The 16,564-nt window shown below is 39.8% G+C and overlaps 1 protein-coding gene across 1 annotated transcript in view; it reads right to left on the minus strand.

Annotated features, from left to right (window-relative positions):
* SPTBN5 (spectrin beta, non-erythrocytic 5) overlaps window positions 1-16,564 on the minus strand; it is a 90,984-nt gene that overhangs the window by 24,347 nt on the left and 50,073 nt on the right. Inside the window, exons 35-44 of the mRNA XM_059848214.1 lie at window positions 14,772-14,876; window positions 13,602-13,787; window positions 9,641-9,796; window positions 8,817-9,008; window positions 8,120-8,215; window positions 5,367-5,485; window positions 4,616-4,730; window positions 3,821-3,934; window positions 2,583-2,704; window positions 1,784-1,946 (exon numbers count right to left, since the gene is read on the minus strand). Coding sequence (XP_059704197.1) covers window positions 1,784-1,946; window positions 2,583-2,704; window positions 3,821-3,934; window positions 4,616-4,730; window positions 5,367-5,485; window positions 8,120-8,215; window positions 8,817-9,008; window positions 9,641-9,796; window positions 13,602-13,787; window positions 14,772-14,876 — 1,368 coding nt within the window. The remainder of the gene's footprint in view (window positions 1-1,783; window positions 1,947-2,582; window positions 2,705-3,820; window positions 3,935-4,615; window positions 4,731-5,366; window positions 5,486-8,119; window positions 8,216-8,816; window positions 9,009-9,640; window positions 9,797-13,601; window positions 13,788-14,771; window positions 14,877-16,564) is intronic.

Consider the following 16,564-nt stretch of genomic DNA (forward strand, 5'->3'; position numbering starts at 1 on the left):
AATACAAGCCTTGAGGGGAAGAGGTTGGGCTGTAACTTTCCAGCACTAATATTTGCATGGAAAATCATCCATCTTTGAGCTATGTTACTGGAAGGGCACAGAATTGCCTAAGAGAGAGTAAAAGTAAATAATAAATGACTTTATTGGTCCAGGAACAACTGTTTTCCTACAAATGAGAATTGAGATTTAGTTAGAAACAGATTAGAAAATGCTGAAATATAAATGAACACAATTTCAAACATCCATAATATCATCCCCGGTCCACCTACATAAAAGTGGTGCTTTTAAGAAACAGTGCCTAGAACTTTTCCTCTCCCGACAAAAGAGTTTGCATTGGATTTTTACATTAAAGATATGGTTTTATTTCATTTTGTGGGGTTAAAATGAAACACATTTAACCTTTGCACCTGGTCTGAGGAATGAATTATACCCCTACACTGAATCCTGAAGGTGAAAGCATAAAAAGCAATTATGATCCCAGCAAACTGAATGTGGAATTTCTAATGTAAGCAATTTGAAAATGAAAATAACTATGGAATGAAATAATACAATGTATTAACTCATAAACAACCTTAAACACTATGCCATGTACTATTAAATTTCTGAAATTAGAACTGATGCTTTTTGAGATTTTTGGGGTGGGGGTGTTGCCCATTCATAGATAACACAGTTATAAAATTGTAATTCAAATTTTTTTGAAATTCACATGAGCATCTTGTGTTCAACTCCAGTTTCTCCTAAGGACTTTGGTATGAGCCACTAACCAGAATGAAAAACCCCTCCTTCTTGCCTTGTCTATAATTTTAGTTTAGTCAGCCTGAATTTCTCCTTTTCTCTGTGACTCCTTAGACCCGTTTGGGCTCTTTGACTAACAGATATTAAAGACTTAGATCTTGGCACCATTTAAATGTGGAGCACACTACATCAGTGGTTTGTGATATTTTTAATATGACAAAGAATTATTAGCAAAACATTGTTAAGTGATAGGAGAAAGCATTGTTAAAATGGATGACTCTAAAGAAGGAGGGGATTTCAGGAACTTCACACTAAATTCGGGTTCAGAAAATCAATCAGAATCTACAAATTGTGTTAATAATGGGACTCACAAAACACTGGGTTTCAGTGATTATTCTGTTAACAGGATCTTTGGAAGAAGTAGAGTAATTAGAAAGAGAATGTAGCACAACAGCTGAAAGATAGCTATGATTCTTGGGTAAAAGTAAGATATTCACTTTTTTCTAATGTTAATTAAACTTTCACTCCTTTCCGAAAAGAAACCAAAAGTATTAGCCAAATTAGCCATCAAAACATAAGTAAGGTAATTATTACTGGGATATGAAGTGTTTCAGAAGTGACTGTGTAGCACCATTCACTGGTAATTTGCTTTGCTGTGTGAAATAAACTGCTGATTTTATTTTCTTCTCACGTAAATTAAGTTCACATGAAAAAATCTAGCTCGAAGCAAGGATTAACTGGCATTAACTTCTTTAGCAATACAAATAAGGAGATGAGCAGTGAGTATGATGTGAGACTGAACCTGTTTTTCACCATCAGGCTCGGGCAGCAGTAGAGGTGAGAGCTCATGGGGCTTCTGTGCTTTTTTGCAAAGACACAAGGCTGCCAAACACAAGAACTGCCATGGGACAGTTCTGTCACTATGTAGGTGATTTCTATCCCCAGCCTGGTACTGAAAACAGTTTTTTTACCACGTTATTGACAGCAGCCTGCTGTGCACATAGAAAGATTCCCAGTATGTGCAAGTGGAGCCACGGAAGATACTTGCCTTTCTCTCCTGATGCTCCTCTATCATGCTTTCGGCTTCATTTGCGCTTTTAGGCAGCCCCCCTGCTTCCATTAAAGCTCTGGTGTTTTGGGCCCAGTCTAGCATCTCCTTCATCTCCAAGTTAAATTTCTGCAACTGGTATGAGGCTGCCAGCTTCTCCTTCCTGCCACACAAGGTGCAGTTCAGCATCATCTGACACAGAATTATCTAGTTACCTCTCCCTCCCCATTTGCAGAGGAAAGCAACTTAACAGAAGCCAAATGAAATTAATTCAAGCTTTCCCTTACAGTTCGTAGGAGTTCCTCATGTTAACCAAAACCACAGGAGATGCACACTGCCTTGGAGACAACATATTTACTAATATTTTTACATCAGTTCATTAGCACAAGAAAGGTAAAAAAGCCTTCATAGCTGTTGCTTACAGCAATGATTACAGATCAGGATTAAGCCTTTCTTGTTTTGGAAAGATTTGCAAAAAAAATAATCTTCAAGAACCCTCCAAAAATAAGTCTTTCACAAAGGCTTTATGATAGATTTAATTGGATAGTCTGGAGGCATTTTAGTAACACTATTTAACGGGATAAACCACAAAAAACATTGTATTAGTTTTCCCAAAGTCACATCAGTGGAACTTCTTGTGTATCAAGTCACACATTTTCCAATGCAGGTGTCTTAGCTGCATGTAAAAGTTGTAAAAAATCCTTAAAAAACTTTAAAAGACCTCTGGCAAGTAGGGCTTAGACCCCAGGGAGCAGCTTTGCTCCTGCTGAGAGATATTCAAACAACTCTAAGTCTTCACCTTTGTTTAGCCTGTCCCTGGAGTCGGAGCCAGTTGTTTTTCATCTCCTGTTGCTTCATGGTCAGTTTGTCATTTATGGATGGATTCCTTGTGGAGAGGCGGAAAGATTCCAGTTCCAGCGGCTGGGAAGAGATTTATAGTGAAGTAAATTTATACCATATACTTATATTCATTCCTGAGTTTGCCTTTCAGGAAAAATAGCTCATTTTAAGACCCCAGCTCTCAAAGGGATGTAATTAAATTACAGTAACAAAATATACAAAAGGATATACAATATGCAAAAAATAATACACATGCATTTGTAAGCAAACATCCATGTGCAGGCATTGTTTTGTTTGCACAAAAGTTAATTTACAATTTAGAAAACAGTTTTGCAGAATATAAACAAACAGATTGGAAAAAGAAGTGCTAATTCTAACTTCCAGTAGCAGTCTGATGGACGCCCATCAACTCAGGCTTAAAGTTCAAAACTTTCTTGTAAAATTCCATCAAGTTGATGAAAATGAAGAATTTTAATTATGAAGAACAGAAGATATGCCAGGCTGGTTTTAATCCTTAAAAAGTACAGTTACTATACTATTGTAAAGAAAAAGTTTTTCATATTTTCTATATGAAATGGCCAACAATGAAAAAATGTGAGAGGTTGTCATTGGATTTCTACTACTGTTCAACAGACTGTATTTCTTTTTAGTAAAAATATATAAATATAAAGGACCTTAGACCCATATTTAATGCTCAATTTAATTTAGTCCTAGATGATGCAAAATGACCAGACTTTACAAAAGCCAGACTGGATCAGGCAGGCAATTATAGCCTAGAATTTCTGTGTTGGATGTCTGTGTCAGGAAACTACATGCAGTATGGGGTTTGCATTTAAGTTCTGAATAGAAATGGAGTTGTGACTTTGGTTCAGCTGAGTACAGGAACTGGGGGAAAGATGGAGTCCATGCTTTCCAAAATGTATAGGACAGTCTGATCTGGCTTGTAGCTGAGGGCCAGAGACTCAGACGTTATAAAGGGACTCTCTTCTTAGATTTTTTGCATCAGGAAGAATAATATTTGATAAGATAAAGTACGATTAAGCAGCACAGTAATTTCATGAGAAGAAATTTATGCTGCACTTGCACTGCTGAAAATTCCTGTGAATCAATCTGAAGGGTAACAATGATTTTTACACCATATTTTCAGAAGAAAAAGTGAATTTTTTTCAGTATCCTTTGTACTTCCCTATTTCTTACCTCCATTTTGGACTTAATAACACTGATTTCTCTCTCCATTTCTTCATGTCTTCGAATCAGGTTTTCCACACTTTCCACATCTTTTCCATAATCCAGTGCTTGTATCAATACACTCTGGAGAGGGCAGTGGGATGTGAAAATGGTGAAGATAACACCAAACAAAAGGATCTGTATCTTATTTCAAAAAGCCTCCTCCTTCACCTCTTTGCATTGCCATCCAAACGTTCTTATTGTCTTTTTAAATAGCAATAGAGCACATTGTCTGCTCTCCTTACAGAGATGAAACAAGCATCCACATCTCTTCTGAACACTCATAATCCTGCTTAAGGTGCCTCTGGCCTTTCACACGTAGAACAAAGACAGGCATGCCTCCTTGCATTTCTCAATCTTTCCTTTCTGTTTTTTGGGGGTTTTTTTCCATATACCAAACCAGAAAAATATTACCCAATAAATTGTTGCATAGAAATTCAGGTGTGTTATGAAAATATAAAAAATAAAATTTATCCTTGGGATTCTGAGATCAAATCCCATAAAATGAAGAAATAGATTTTAAAAGTTGTTATAAAAATATCAAGCCAAAAGTCTTGTAACCTTAAGTAGTACCACTTGCCTATTGACTTATAATTAAACAAATATAATTACTTCCATTGATGAAATAATTGGTGTTTATATAGCCTTTTTTTCTGTTAATATCAACATTATAATTCAGGATCAGCATTTTTGCCTCTATTTTCTGAATGAATAAGACTGATAGAGCATTTTTCCATTTAAATTAATCAAAATTGGCAAACTTACCTTCTCAGTAATTCTTTCTGTGATGTCATCTATTTCTCTGATTAAGGCATGAATCTCTAGGGCTCCCTCTAACTTCTTCCTGTATGCATTCAGGTTACCATGAAAACTGTTCCACCTTTAATTGGAAATAATATTTTAGAGATGTATTTCAGAGGTAAGGATTTCCACAACTGAGCTTTGTGATGCTCACATTTAAACAAAACCACAGGTTTTCTGAACTCCCTCATGTACAGATCTCCCAATTCTCCATAACAGGGGGCTCATCACAGGGATAAAGCATTAGCCTGAGAAGACTATCTGGTTGTATTTATTCCATGTCTTTAGGATGGCATGGGGATAAAAGCTAAAAAGTATTGATTCACTTTCCTTAAACTCTCAATAATCTCACAATCAATGAGATTGCGTTCCTGCTTGTATTTCCTAGACAGGGGGCTGTGGAGCAGGAAAAGCACAAGGCAATTCACCAGGACAATGGTGTGAATAGCTGGAAGTGTCTAAGCTTGATGAATCTTGTGTGCCAAGTGATGAGGAACAGAGTATTTGACTCCAAGACTAGATGCATGACTTTGGCACTCCTGGATTAAAAATCCTTCTAAGCTACCTGCTCTGGGAGTCTGGAAAGACAACTCCAGTGTCTGATATTTGGTAGTTGTGGTATAAAAGGAGGAAACAAATGCTCCAATTCAGCTGAAGACACCCAATTTTCCCCTCTTGTTTTTGCTTTACAGGGGTGACTTGAAAGCATACTCACTTCTCATTGAGCTGCTTTCGGCGCCCGTAGATCGTCTTTGTTTCTTCCTTGTTCTGTCGCTCCAGTTTCATGGCCAGGGCATTGATGGTCCTGATGTGAGCATCGTCCACTGTTGACTCCTGTAAAGTGAGAAAGGGAACAAAGGTACGCGTTCAAATTGCTGGTGACTCAGTTTTCCACTGAGACGTGAAAATCAACACAAGAAGCAACAAGAAAGGGTTTTACCCCGCTAACATTTCAGACACATGGACTTTGCTCTGCTACAGCTGCTGCTGTTACCATGTGCCTGATCATTAGACTGTAAAAGCAAGAAAGAACATTAATGGCTCCAGATGCAGCAAGGACCTTGGTCTAGGTGAGGGCCCTCAGACCCTCATTTCTGAGGCAGATATTCCAGCAGGGGTTCATTTGGTGAAGAAACACAGATGCAGTTGCTGCTGTGGAAGAGCTGATGTGTGGCAGGTTGCTCCTCTCTCAGACAGATGGGCTCCTGGGCCTACTGGCTGTTTTAGCTAGGTGAGCTCCTGCCCCAGAATGCCTTCTCTGCTGTAGACAACAGGCTCAAAATCCATGCAGCCTTGAGAAGCCCAGACAACCTATGCCACTGTGTTTTCTTCTAAGGCTAAGTCTTCTAGGTCTTCTAGGAGACTTGCTTCCCATGCACATACCATAGAATGGATAATATATGCACACTGCAAATATTAATCTAGAGTACAATGGGATAATTTTTATTTTGGAGCACTACAAATGACCAATGCTGAGCATTGCTCCAAGATTCAAAAACATTCTTTATTTTTCTGGGACAAATAAATCACAAGTTTAGCAGGGAGACAATCACTTGTGTAAAGAAGCACAGCTGCAAGATGCCAGTGCACTGTTAATGTAAGTGTTCACTGCACTGTGTGTTTTGTTTCTGCTGCATCCATACCAATATGTGTGCTTCCACATGTGCTTTCCTATTATGTATGGCCATAAAGTATGGAGAAACCAGCAGACAGTCAGATATTCTTCAGAAACCCTGCAGCCTTCTGTCCTGGGAAATAATAGCAGCACAATGAATAGAAGTTTGGCAGCCATCAATGCAGGAGGATTGCTCCCTACCCTGCTCTCGGAAGCACAGCATAACTGAGCATCAGCTATCAGGGCACAACTGCACAACTGTCCCAGCTCTTCATCGGCAGGAGCCATGCTCAGAGTCTTACAGGAGCAGTGGCTACAAGCTGATACTTTCTAAGGCCAAGAGTTTCAAGAGTGGCACATAGAAGATCTACCTTAGTTTATGGAAAAACTTTCCTGTTCAGAGGCTTATGCTGGCTGGAACACTGGGTTGTTTCTGCCCTACTAATCATCCTTTTGGCTGGTACAAGCTGTAGAAGAGCCCTTGCTCAATCCCTTAGCTCATAGTCAGCTGCTGAGTGAAATTAATGTCTCTTCAAATTACTAATTCCCTGGTACTGAAGCCAAATAATTTGGCTCTCTATCCAAATCCACTGTGAATGCACTGTCACGAAATTCTGCTGGGCTCTGGAATAAGGAGCTCTAGGGTTTCCCCCTGGTGTCAGGCATATCTACACTGTTACTTTGCACAGTGTAGATATGTCTGACACCAGGGGGAAACCCTAGAGCTCTTTGTCTCCTTTTGCACTTTGTCTCCTTCTGCTACTGGGCAACAAAAGTAGAAGATGGGGGCTGCCATAACAAGAATCAGCAAAAAAAAAAAAAAAAACAGCCAAACACAGGATAAAGAATATTAGGAGACTACATTAGAGTAAACATTGATCACAAATTCATAACACATCTCTTTCCAGACCTTTCCCACAATTTCCAGACTAGAAAATCAGCACAGTAATCTTTCCTGTGTGACTCACAGACCTCTTAGTCCTCCTCTGCAGCAGCTCACACAAGCAGAGAGAACAGGAGGTTGCTGCAAAGGCGTCCCCTCAATATATGGCCTCACAGCTCTCATGGTGGGAGCTGAACACAGGACAAGGAGGACCCTGCTCCCCAGGTTTGGTGTCTAAATTGAGACATCTCACCGGGGGCAGGAGAGGCAGCTGGCATGACTCAGCACCATGAAAGAGAAACAGAGATCTCAGCACTGAAAGGTGAAGAGTGCAGCTGTCTTGTCACATGGCTGTTATTCAAAGCATAAACCATTGCTGTTTTACTGAATATCTGGTTATCAATGTTATGATTCATGAGTAATCACGTGTGCTGTATAAACAGAGGCCCCCAGATTTACATGCTTATTTGGATGGAGTATGAGAATGAGACCATTCCTCAGGAGGAGGAAAATGGAGAAATAAAGGATAGAAATAGAGAAAACAGTATTTTTTTTTTTACAGGTTTGTTCATGGAAGGTCCAGATCAGTTCTCAGATTCAAACAAGCATGGCTGAAACCACCATTTCTAAACCAATTTTGGGTGGAAATCACTGTGACTTTGCAGACTGCATGAACCAAACAAAATCTGTTCAAAGTCAGGCTCACACAGTGAGTTTTCCAGTCATTTGATGCAGTCTGAAGTGTTATGTTGTGTCATGAGTACCTGACAACTCTGCGTAGACATCTTCAAAGCAGAAGGCATAATAAGAGAAATTTCTGTCTTTTTAAATGACATTAGAGGTAGTGATGCTTTCTATCACTTTGGCCTTACACCTCCTCAGAGCTCTAGAACTGTGTTTGCTAACTGGACTGAAAAGTTACCTGCTGCTTGCAGCCCTGCAAGACATGAGCATGGAAAACGCCTCTTACCCCTGATGTTGCTCCACGGAACTCATTCAGCTTTTTCTTGAGCTGCAGGCAGTGCTCATAGTCATTTCCCACATCACCCACATTAATCATGACCTCCTGGGGAAATAAGAAGCAGACAAATGTGTAGGTGAAGAGTACAAGAACACAGTTACTCCCAATGCTTAACCTGATGCAATAAGTTCTGTGATGTGTCTATAAATCACTGACCCACAGCTTCTGAAACAGTCTCTTCTGATCTTTAGATATTTACGAGACTTGGTCCCAACTCCCTTTTCCATTTATTACTGGCTATGGAAACAACCTCTGAATGAAAGTGATTCTTCACTCCTACAAAGAGAAACTTTCAGATTTGATATACAATTAGAGTGAAGGCCAGCTGCCAAATGCTTCAAGTCTCTTCCATTCTAATCTGCTTTCATTTCTCTGTCTCAGTAGAGACACATCAGATGGCCCCAAATAATCACAAACTCTTCATGTGCACAGTTTACATGAGAAGATGTGCTAATACTACCCAATTGACTCCATAGAATGTGTTCAATCATTCCTTTCACATTCCTTGTTTGTAGAATATGTCATGATTCTTCCAGACAAGAATCACTAGGCAAATGTCCTGGAAGATGACACATTTATCAGAATGTCATTGCTAAATAGCAAGTCGTTAGTGAGCTGCTTGGGTTAAATACTAAAACCCACTTGCCTTTTCCCTGATCCAGGCTTCCACCTGGTCCACTTTCTGGAGAAATTCTAGGAAGTCCCGACTGTCCTCCAGCATCTTTCCACGAGCAGCAACAGCTCTCTTCAACTTCTCCCAGTGCTCCTGAAGCACGCGGACTTGGCGACGGATCTCTCCTGATTTTGGGTGGCCTTTTGATACCAGGGCTTCTCCTTTCTTCACATTCAGAAGAGGGAATTAGAAATTAAAGTTGCCACTAATTTTTAATGGGATTACCATGTTGCATGACCTTCCTAGGAGGAGCTTTTCACCTTCCTAACCTGAACTGAACAATAAAGTACTACTATAAATTCTTATCACCCAAATGATAAAGCCAGCTGGAAAGCTCTTGCATCTGGAAGGAATCTAGAATCATAGAAAACTGGGATCTGAATATTTGCCTGCCAAGAAAGATATTCATGGAATGGGAGCACAGTATTGTGGATGACTGTGCCCTTTAGCTATATGATTCACCCAGTTCCAACAAGAACATTCACAAATTGGGCATGAAATCCTATTTGCCTTTTGTAGGAGTAACCACGGAAGCAAGGAAGAAGTCAGTGTATATTTTCCTATTTAGGCTATAAGGAAAGATGGAAGCTCCCTGAATGGAGCAAATAAAGTATCTCCCTGTTGTAAATTAATAGCATTACATTTCCATGGCAAAGCAGCTGGGTTTTTGTTGATCCACTAGGATAACTGGTGAAGAAGCGATGGCCAAGCTACTCATTCTTTACATTTCATCAATCTGTCTGTCTTTGGATGAGCAGCAATTATCTGCAAAAACAGTAACAGAGTGAGAGAGTCACCTTATTAACAGCTGTGATGATTTCTTCATTTGCTAGAATCTCTGCCTCGAAGACCTGATGTTTCTGCAGCAGCTTCATCTTGTCCTGCAGATTGCTGGGGTCTTGTATGGAGGGATCCTCCAGCTTCTGCATGCGCTCACTGATCCAATCTTCTGCCTGCAGCATTGAGAGGCACCTGAGTTAGCACAACAACCTCCTGGGATCCTGGGGCCTCCTCCCAGGATATGTCTCTATTCTGTCCAAGTGTCTGTACCTGGGCTGGACAGATTGAGTGCAAACTGACAGCTGAGGGGGATCTCCAGTTTCTGAACTCATTCTACTTTGTTAAAAGCAGGTAGGAATGAAACCAATTTTTATCTGACCACAGGAGTAATGAAAAATTCTTTGAATACCTCGGATTTTATCACAAGGCATTAACAGATTATACAGTCTTCTAGATTATGTAGAGAGAATCTTTGAGCCTTAGCATGGTATATTTAAAATGACATTATGACAACTGATTCTGGGGGTTTAGGGCTCTGAGTTTCATCTGGTATCTCTGCCATTGACCTACCTGCAAACTGTGCAAAGATTCTTTAGAATTCAGTGCCTCACCTATAAAACAGCACTAACATTTCCTCACGTCAGTGGTGTTGTGAGACATAAATAGAAAATGCAACAAAAATAAAGATTTGCAGACAGGGCCCAAGCACCAGTCAGATTATTTGAAAGGAAATACAACTGCATTTGCTTCTATACTTCATAAATTTGAAAATGGTCTGGTCAGGAATATCAGATTCAGAAAAGCAGGTGATTTATGAAAGCTAACAAAGCAAAAGTTAGGTGTTTCTCTTAGGAAATTAATTTTTTTAAAGGGGATTTTAAAGTGCGGAATAAAATGAAGAGTAGGATAACAAGTTTTCCACAATTTTCTTGAAGTTCTGCTGAACTTTAGCCCTTAGCATTGAAGGAAATGTTTTCTATCTGTCAAAACACTGGGGATTGAGCACTTGACATAACGTTGTAACTGATCCTGTTGTCCTCAGAGCACTGAAGTAATGTAATGTTTTGACAACACAAGAGCTGCAAATTGAAGGGCAGCTTTATTAGTTTCAAAATATCTTGGCTGTCCTTGTGGAACTGTGCAATGTGTGCGCCCAAGACTTGTTAGCTGGAGGATTTTCTCTGTTAATGAATGATTTGAAATGTTGCTTCAGCTGCTGAGAGTCCATGAACAATAACAGAAATAGCTCTCACTAGCAGCGTGCTCTCCAGAAACTTTCCCCCCAAAGCCCAGTTAGAGACTCAAACAGGCCACGTCAAACTTGCCCAGGGCTACACAGTGCCATGTGCTGCTTGCATTTTTAACACCCTCCTCGATGGCCTTCTCCCATTCCCGGCCACACACTCATGCTTCAGGGTCACTTCAGCGACTCCTCATTTGAAAGGAGGCTCATCCATACAGCTGGAATGAGAAACAAACCAATCCCCAGGACAGATTGACTTTAAGGTCGATTTCTCTCCCACTTTTTAATTAAAAGCAGTGGCTTTAATGACAGACTGAACATCTGCACTCTTAGTGCCTTGGTTTATTTAAGGCTTGTTGAAGATGGCTCCAGAGAGTGAGGGCTCCTTCTCCTGGCCTTGTGCCCACATTCAGACGTGAAGCAAAGCTGATCTGTTTTCCCAAGGTCTTTCTATGGAAAGATTTAATGCTTGTCTGGATGGCCATTTTCACTTCATTGAAGACAAGAGAAAAACTAGTGTTATGCTCAGTATAGGCACAAGAACAGACTTATTTCTGTGAGAGTAACAAAAAATATGGGCTCTACCAATTTAGAATCTTACTCTTTCAAACTATCAGTTAGGATAACCTCACAAGTACAAACTGTAAATTACACTGATTTTTTAATGACAGAAGTATGCAAAGCATATAAAGGGACGTGCCTGCTCCAGACTTCTAGAGATAACAACTAATTCTCTCTCTCATTCCCCTGAGAAAAAGATGTGAATTTTTTTTTTTATTCTTATGTACAGGGTGAAAGGGAAAGGAAGTGCTACTAATATCATGAGCAAGTTTCAAAGTCAGCATTATAACCTTGAGCCAGCTTTAGAATCAACACTTTTATAATATTCCCTCTGCAATAACTTAAACACAAATTAACTCTACACATTTTTCTAAGTAGCAACTTGCTCATTTGCCTTCCAGATTAGCACTGAGCTACAGACCTTTGGCAATAGGGTGTAGTCTGCAAGTCTGTCTCACTTCTTGAGTGGGACAAAAGCACCAACTTCTACTGTAGAAGGGTGAGTTTTATTTTGTAAACTGCGTGTGATTTCTTGAGTTAATTATTGTGGCTCATTGTACTAATGTGTATAGTTCTCTGTGTCATTGCTTCTGGAGAGTAACTAGAAGAATTTTAATGATGATAGTAATCACTAATTTCTGCTGTCGCAAAAAATTCAGTCTGATCAATAGAAATTACTTAACATGTTTGCAGGACAGAGAGTTTTCAGGGAGTGGGACCTGAGCTATGAGTCCTGTTCTCTTAATAAGTAAGAATAAGCAATGACCTCATTGATTTCACAGCCAAACTCAAACTCATCTCCAAATTTAACATTCCTGTGGGGACCATTCTCACATATGAACTTGTACACACCCAAAATAGAATTAAAATTAAATTAAACATTCCAGTCTATCCAACAAAGAGAAAGAAAGATATTACTGATTTGAGTAAGATTTTTTCTAAGATTTTTTGTTTTGTAATTCCTTGGTGACTTTCACATTCTACAACAGTAGGCAATGATTTTAGGTTGGTGAGGTAAATGAGCACATAACCTGAGAGCAAAAACTCCCCAAAGAACTCCTGGCTGAATTTATGTGAAGGAAGTGGATGAGAATAGGGAAATGTTCTTCTATGCAGGGCCAAATCTTGTGCTCTAAGTGTGTGATTCAAGAATGAAGGGGCACCCCAGCCCAAGCACTGATTTGACAATTACAGAGAGATGAAAAGAAATGCATCAGTATTCCTGCCTAATGGGTTGATTGTATCTCTAGAAAGGCATTGACAATTTCTCTACCAAGAGGATTTTGGGAAATTGCTCTTTTGAAATTATAACCCCCATGCAATGCACCATCCACTCCCCTCTGCTAGTCCAAAAGGTGGATAGGCCATTACTGGTGGATTTTCATTACTTTCCTATCATGGGATAGTAAAAGTATAACCATATAATACAAGTTAATATTTGGGTGTATAAATAATTTCTGCTAAATTTTAGAAAAAGAATAGCTCTGGTTTTGTAAATCACTGAGGACATTTCATAGGACACAGCAGAAGAAGGGGTGAATACCAGACCAGCAAGAGTGCTTGAAAATGTGCCCCTGGGTCTGTGTGCTCTTGTTTATGCCAGCACAGTTCTCAGTCACACATGTTGTGCTGCCCTTTGGAAGGCTGACCTAGTTTGTCTTTCCAACAGTAGTGACAGAGCAGAGCTACTCAGTTACAGGGCTCAGGCCAGAACAGGAGACAGAGGCCAGCATGTTCTGCAGAGCCAGTCTACAGTAGCTCAAGAGCTATGCTGAGCCACAGCAGGGCTTTGAAGGCCTTCAGTGAGCACCCTCTAATAAAGCTTGGTGCCCAGGCCATAATGCTTTCCACCTTGTGTTCATCCTGATTTGAAGTACATTTTCTTTCCCATCAAAGGAAAAATATATATTAGCTTGCAGTTTTCTTTTCAACTGTTTTATTTTAGCAGAGCTTTTGATGACTGAAGTGGCTGCAATATGCACAATGCCACAACAAGAGTACAGTAACAGGAATGGCATTGGAGCATATTCTTGCATGAGTGTGGCAGGAGCTGCCACACCAGAGTAGATCATCCATCCACCCAATAATGTCTGGCATTATAGTGAGCACTTAATCCAATACAGGCAGGTGGTTCTTCTGCTTTACATCCCTATCCCAGTCTAAAACCCTCTTACCTCTTCCAAGTTTTGGTAGAAAAGTGCCAGAAGGAGGGCAGTCTGCAGCTTCTCTCGCCTGCTCTGGGATAGAGCCTTGATCTGACGCTTCCTCTCATGAATGACATCCAGTTTGTGCTGAATCTTTTGCCCTTCCAGTCCATCAGCCTTTTCTAACCTACTCGCCTGTTCTTGAAGAGACATCATCTGAGGAGGCAACAGGTCTGAAATTACTTTTATGCTTGCAAGTGGTGTGAAAGAAACAAAATCAAGCCCCTTTCGTAGTTAAAATACTCTCATTTTTCTGTAATGAACCAAGAACATCAGGGACAAGTTAAGCAGCATTCCCCCTCACCCTGCACTATGTTACATCTATGACATTACTGTCATTGGACTCTATGGTGCATCCTGGCTACATAAATCAATTAAAGTTGTAGCTTCAATAGTCCCTATGCCACTGATTATCCAGTGCAAGGAGTCATGGAGCAAGCATGACATCCAGGAGTGCTCAGATTTTATTGCTTTCTGGAAAGCAGGTGTTGTAATGTAGCTCTCCAAATGATCCATCAGCCTGGCAGGGAGCTGGCAAAATTCCTGGGAGTTCATTCTGGGGAACCTAGGCACAGCTGCAGGTTTAAGCTTAGCCCTAGCCTGGGTGAGTTACAGCAGTGGCCCCCAGCCAGGCAGATTCCTTTACACACAGGTGAGCAATTCAGGAGCTATTGCAAAAGTGCAGAGAGGCTGCTCATTTGGTACAGCTGTTGCACCAAATGGATATTTAAATAATTTAACAACTTCTTTTAATGTTATAATGCCTACTGCATTTTGTAAAATACCTACTCCATTTTACTTGCTTTAAAAGTCACTATTTTTTTAAATAAAAAGAACAGAAACTTCTGATATCCATAATACAATATGGTCTGCTTTAAATATTTCCTAAGTCCCCCTATTCTGCTTATGAAGTGGTTTTCCTATCTGCTGCAAGGACTTGGGCATGGAGTGTTTCAACAGTTGTTCTCCAATGCTCTGCCTCTTATTTCCCAAGCTTCTCCATTTTATCTTTTATTTAAGCATATCAGGCCTATCAGACATTTCATACCTGTCACTAATTCAAAGTGTTACCATTAAAAAAAAAAAAAAATTAGCTCATAGAATTCTAGCTGGTAGAATATTTGTTGTTTATTTTTTTACCTTCTCATCCTGTGATGCCAGAAGCTTCTCAAAAGCCTCATGTTTCCTTATCAGTTGCTCTACTTCATCTACAGACCTTCCAAGGTCACTGCTTTTCAAATAAACCTGTAAGAAAAGATTATTATTTTTCTCAGTGAATTAATTATCCCGTAATCTTGATTCATAAATGGGATAAGAGGTATCAACTCTGCTGCTGAGAGTACACTTGAGAGGGGAAAAAAAAGGAACAGGAGGCAAGAGAAGCTAGAAATTATTTATTAGAAGTCCATGATCTTGAGCAAGAAAAAGAAGCAATAACAGGTCTAGCAAAGCAAAGTGACCTGTCAGTCTTTATCAATCACTGAGTCACAAAGCAGTGACTTCAAGAAGTCTAAGCCATCCTTGTAATCCCAAGATCTCTGTCATGTCTGACAGGTGTCCAAATGACTCCTTCTTAGAAGAGTTCCCAAAACAGAGACTTTGCAGCCTGTCACCAGTGCTTTATTACCTCAACCATTACCAGGATTTTCCCAACATCTAGCCTGAAAATGCATGGCAATTGCTGCACCTTGTTACATACTGCTGTCTTGCAGATCTTGCTCTCAGGAGATCACTCCTTTTATGTTTGCTTCAGCCTAGTGCATGTTTATTGACCTTTTGCATACTGGGGTTTCTGTCTTCTCAAGGTTAAACTACAGTGATCTGACTGATCATACCACAACAGCTGTGTCTTTCTGATTCTGATTATTCTTATTGCTCTCCTCTGGCTTTTCTCCACTTCCACTTATTTTGAGACTTGATGTAACAAGTGGCAGTAAGCAACAAGGCTGCCAGGGTGAAGGCTGGGAAGACAACAGAGTGACTTTTGAGCTGCAATCTTCAGCATGTGCCTGTATATAGTGCATGTCTTTTATACAACACCATGAACCCAAGTTCACCTTGCAATCTACTATGAGCTTCCAGAAACTTTTCAGAAGAAGTGCTGTCAGACCAGCTTGTCCCTATCCTGCATTTATGCAGCTGATGGTTCCTGAAAAAATGTCATAGCTTGCACCTGTGCCAAGTGCATTACATCTGTCATTTTTTCAGGCCATCATTCTAACCTATCTGCATTAATTTTATTTATCAATAAAATTAATGCAGTCTTTCTGCCAATATAATGCAGAAAGACTGCATCCAAAATAACAAATAACAAATGTGGTTTTGAAGAATCTGACTTCTGCACCTTTTAACACTGTTCAAGTGTGCACATTTTCCAACTAATTCACACACATTTCAAAGGCATTGCAGTGTTCCCTTACTCTGTTCTGGTATTAAGAAAAATGAATGTCCAGTTACTTGTCCCATACATTCTATTACACTCAGTTTGGCCAAATGCAAAAGAATAAAGAATATAGTTATCAATTATCAAGAAAAACTATGCTTTTCTGCAGGTTGACAGGAATTTATTCTTTTTCATTGGATGTAATTGCCCACAGGCTTTTTTCTTGTTCAGTGATGAAACAACAGGATAAAATCCCCAGTTACAGGCTCTGATGGGACATAAGCAAAGACTACTCATGGATAAGGTTCACACTGAAGTGTCTGTGGCTGGACAGACTGGGAAGTCAGTCTGCTGTGAGTGATGGCATTTATCAGCAGTGTATAATGTGTAATCCATTTTGTGAGCTCATGGAATCACAAGTATTTGGACAAGGATGAGAAATTCCAATCAGTAACTTTGCCTGGGTAAAGTGCAATTAACAGAGATGGAAGAAGAATTTGAGATCAGTGAGACAGTGTGAAAGAATCAAGAGGCAGGAAAGAAACAGAAT

This window comes from Haemorhous mexicanus, chromosome 6 (genome assembly GCF_027477595.1).
Source record: "Haemorhous mexicanus isolate bHaeMex1 chromosome 6, bHaeMex1.pri, whole genome shotgun sequence".
Lineage (NCBI taxonomy): Eukaryota > Metazoa > Chordata > Aves > Passeriformes > Fringillidae > Haemorhous > Haemorhous mexicanus.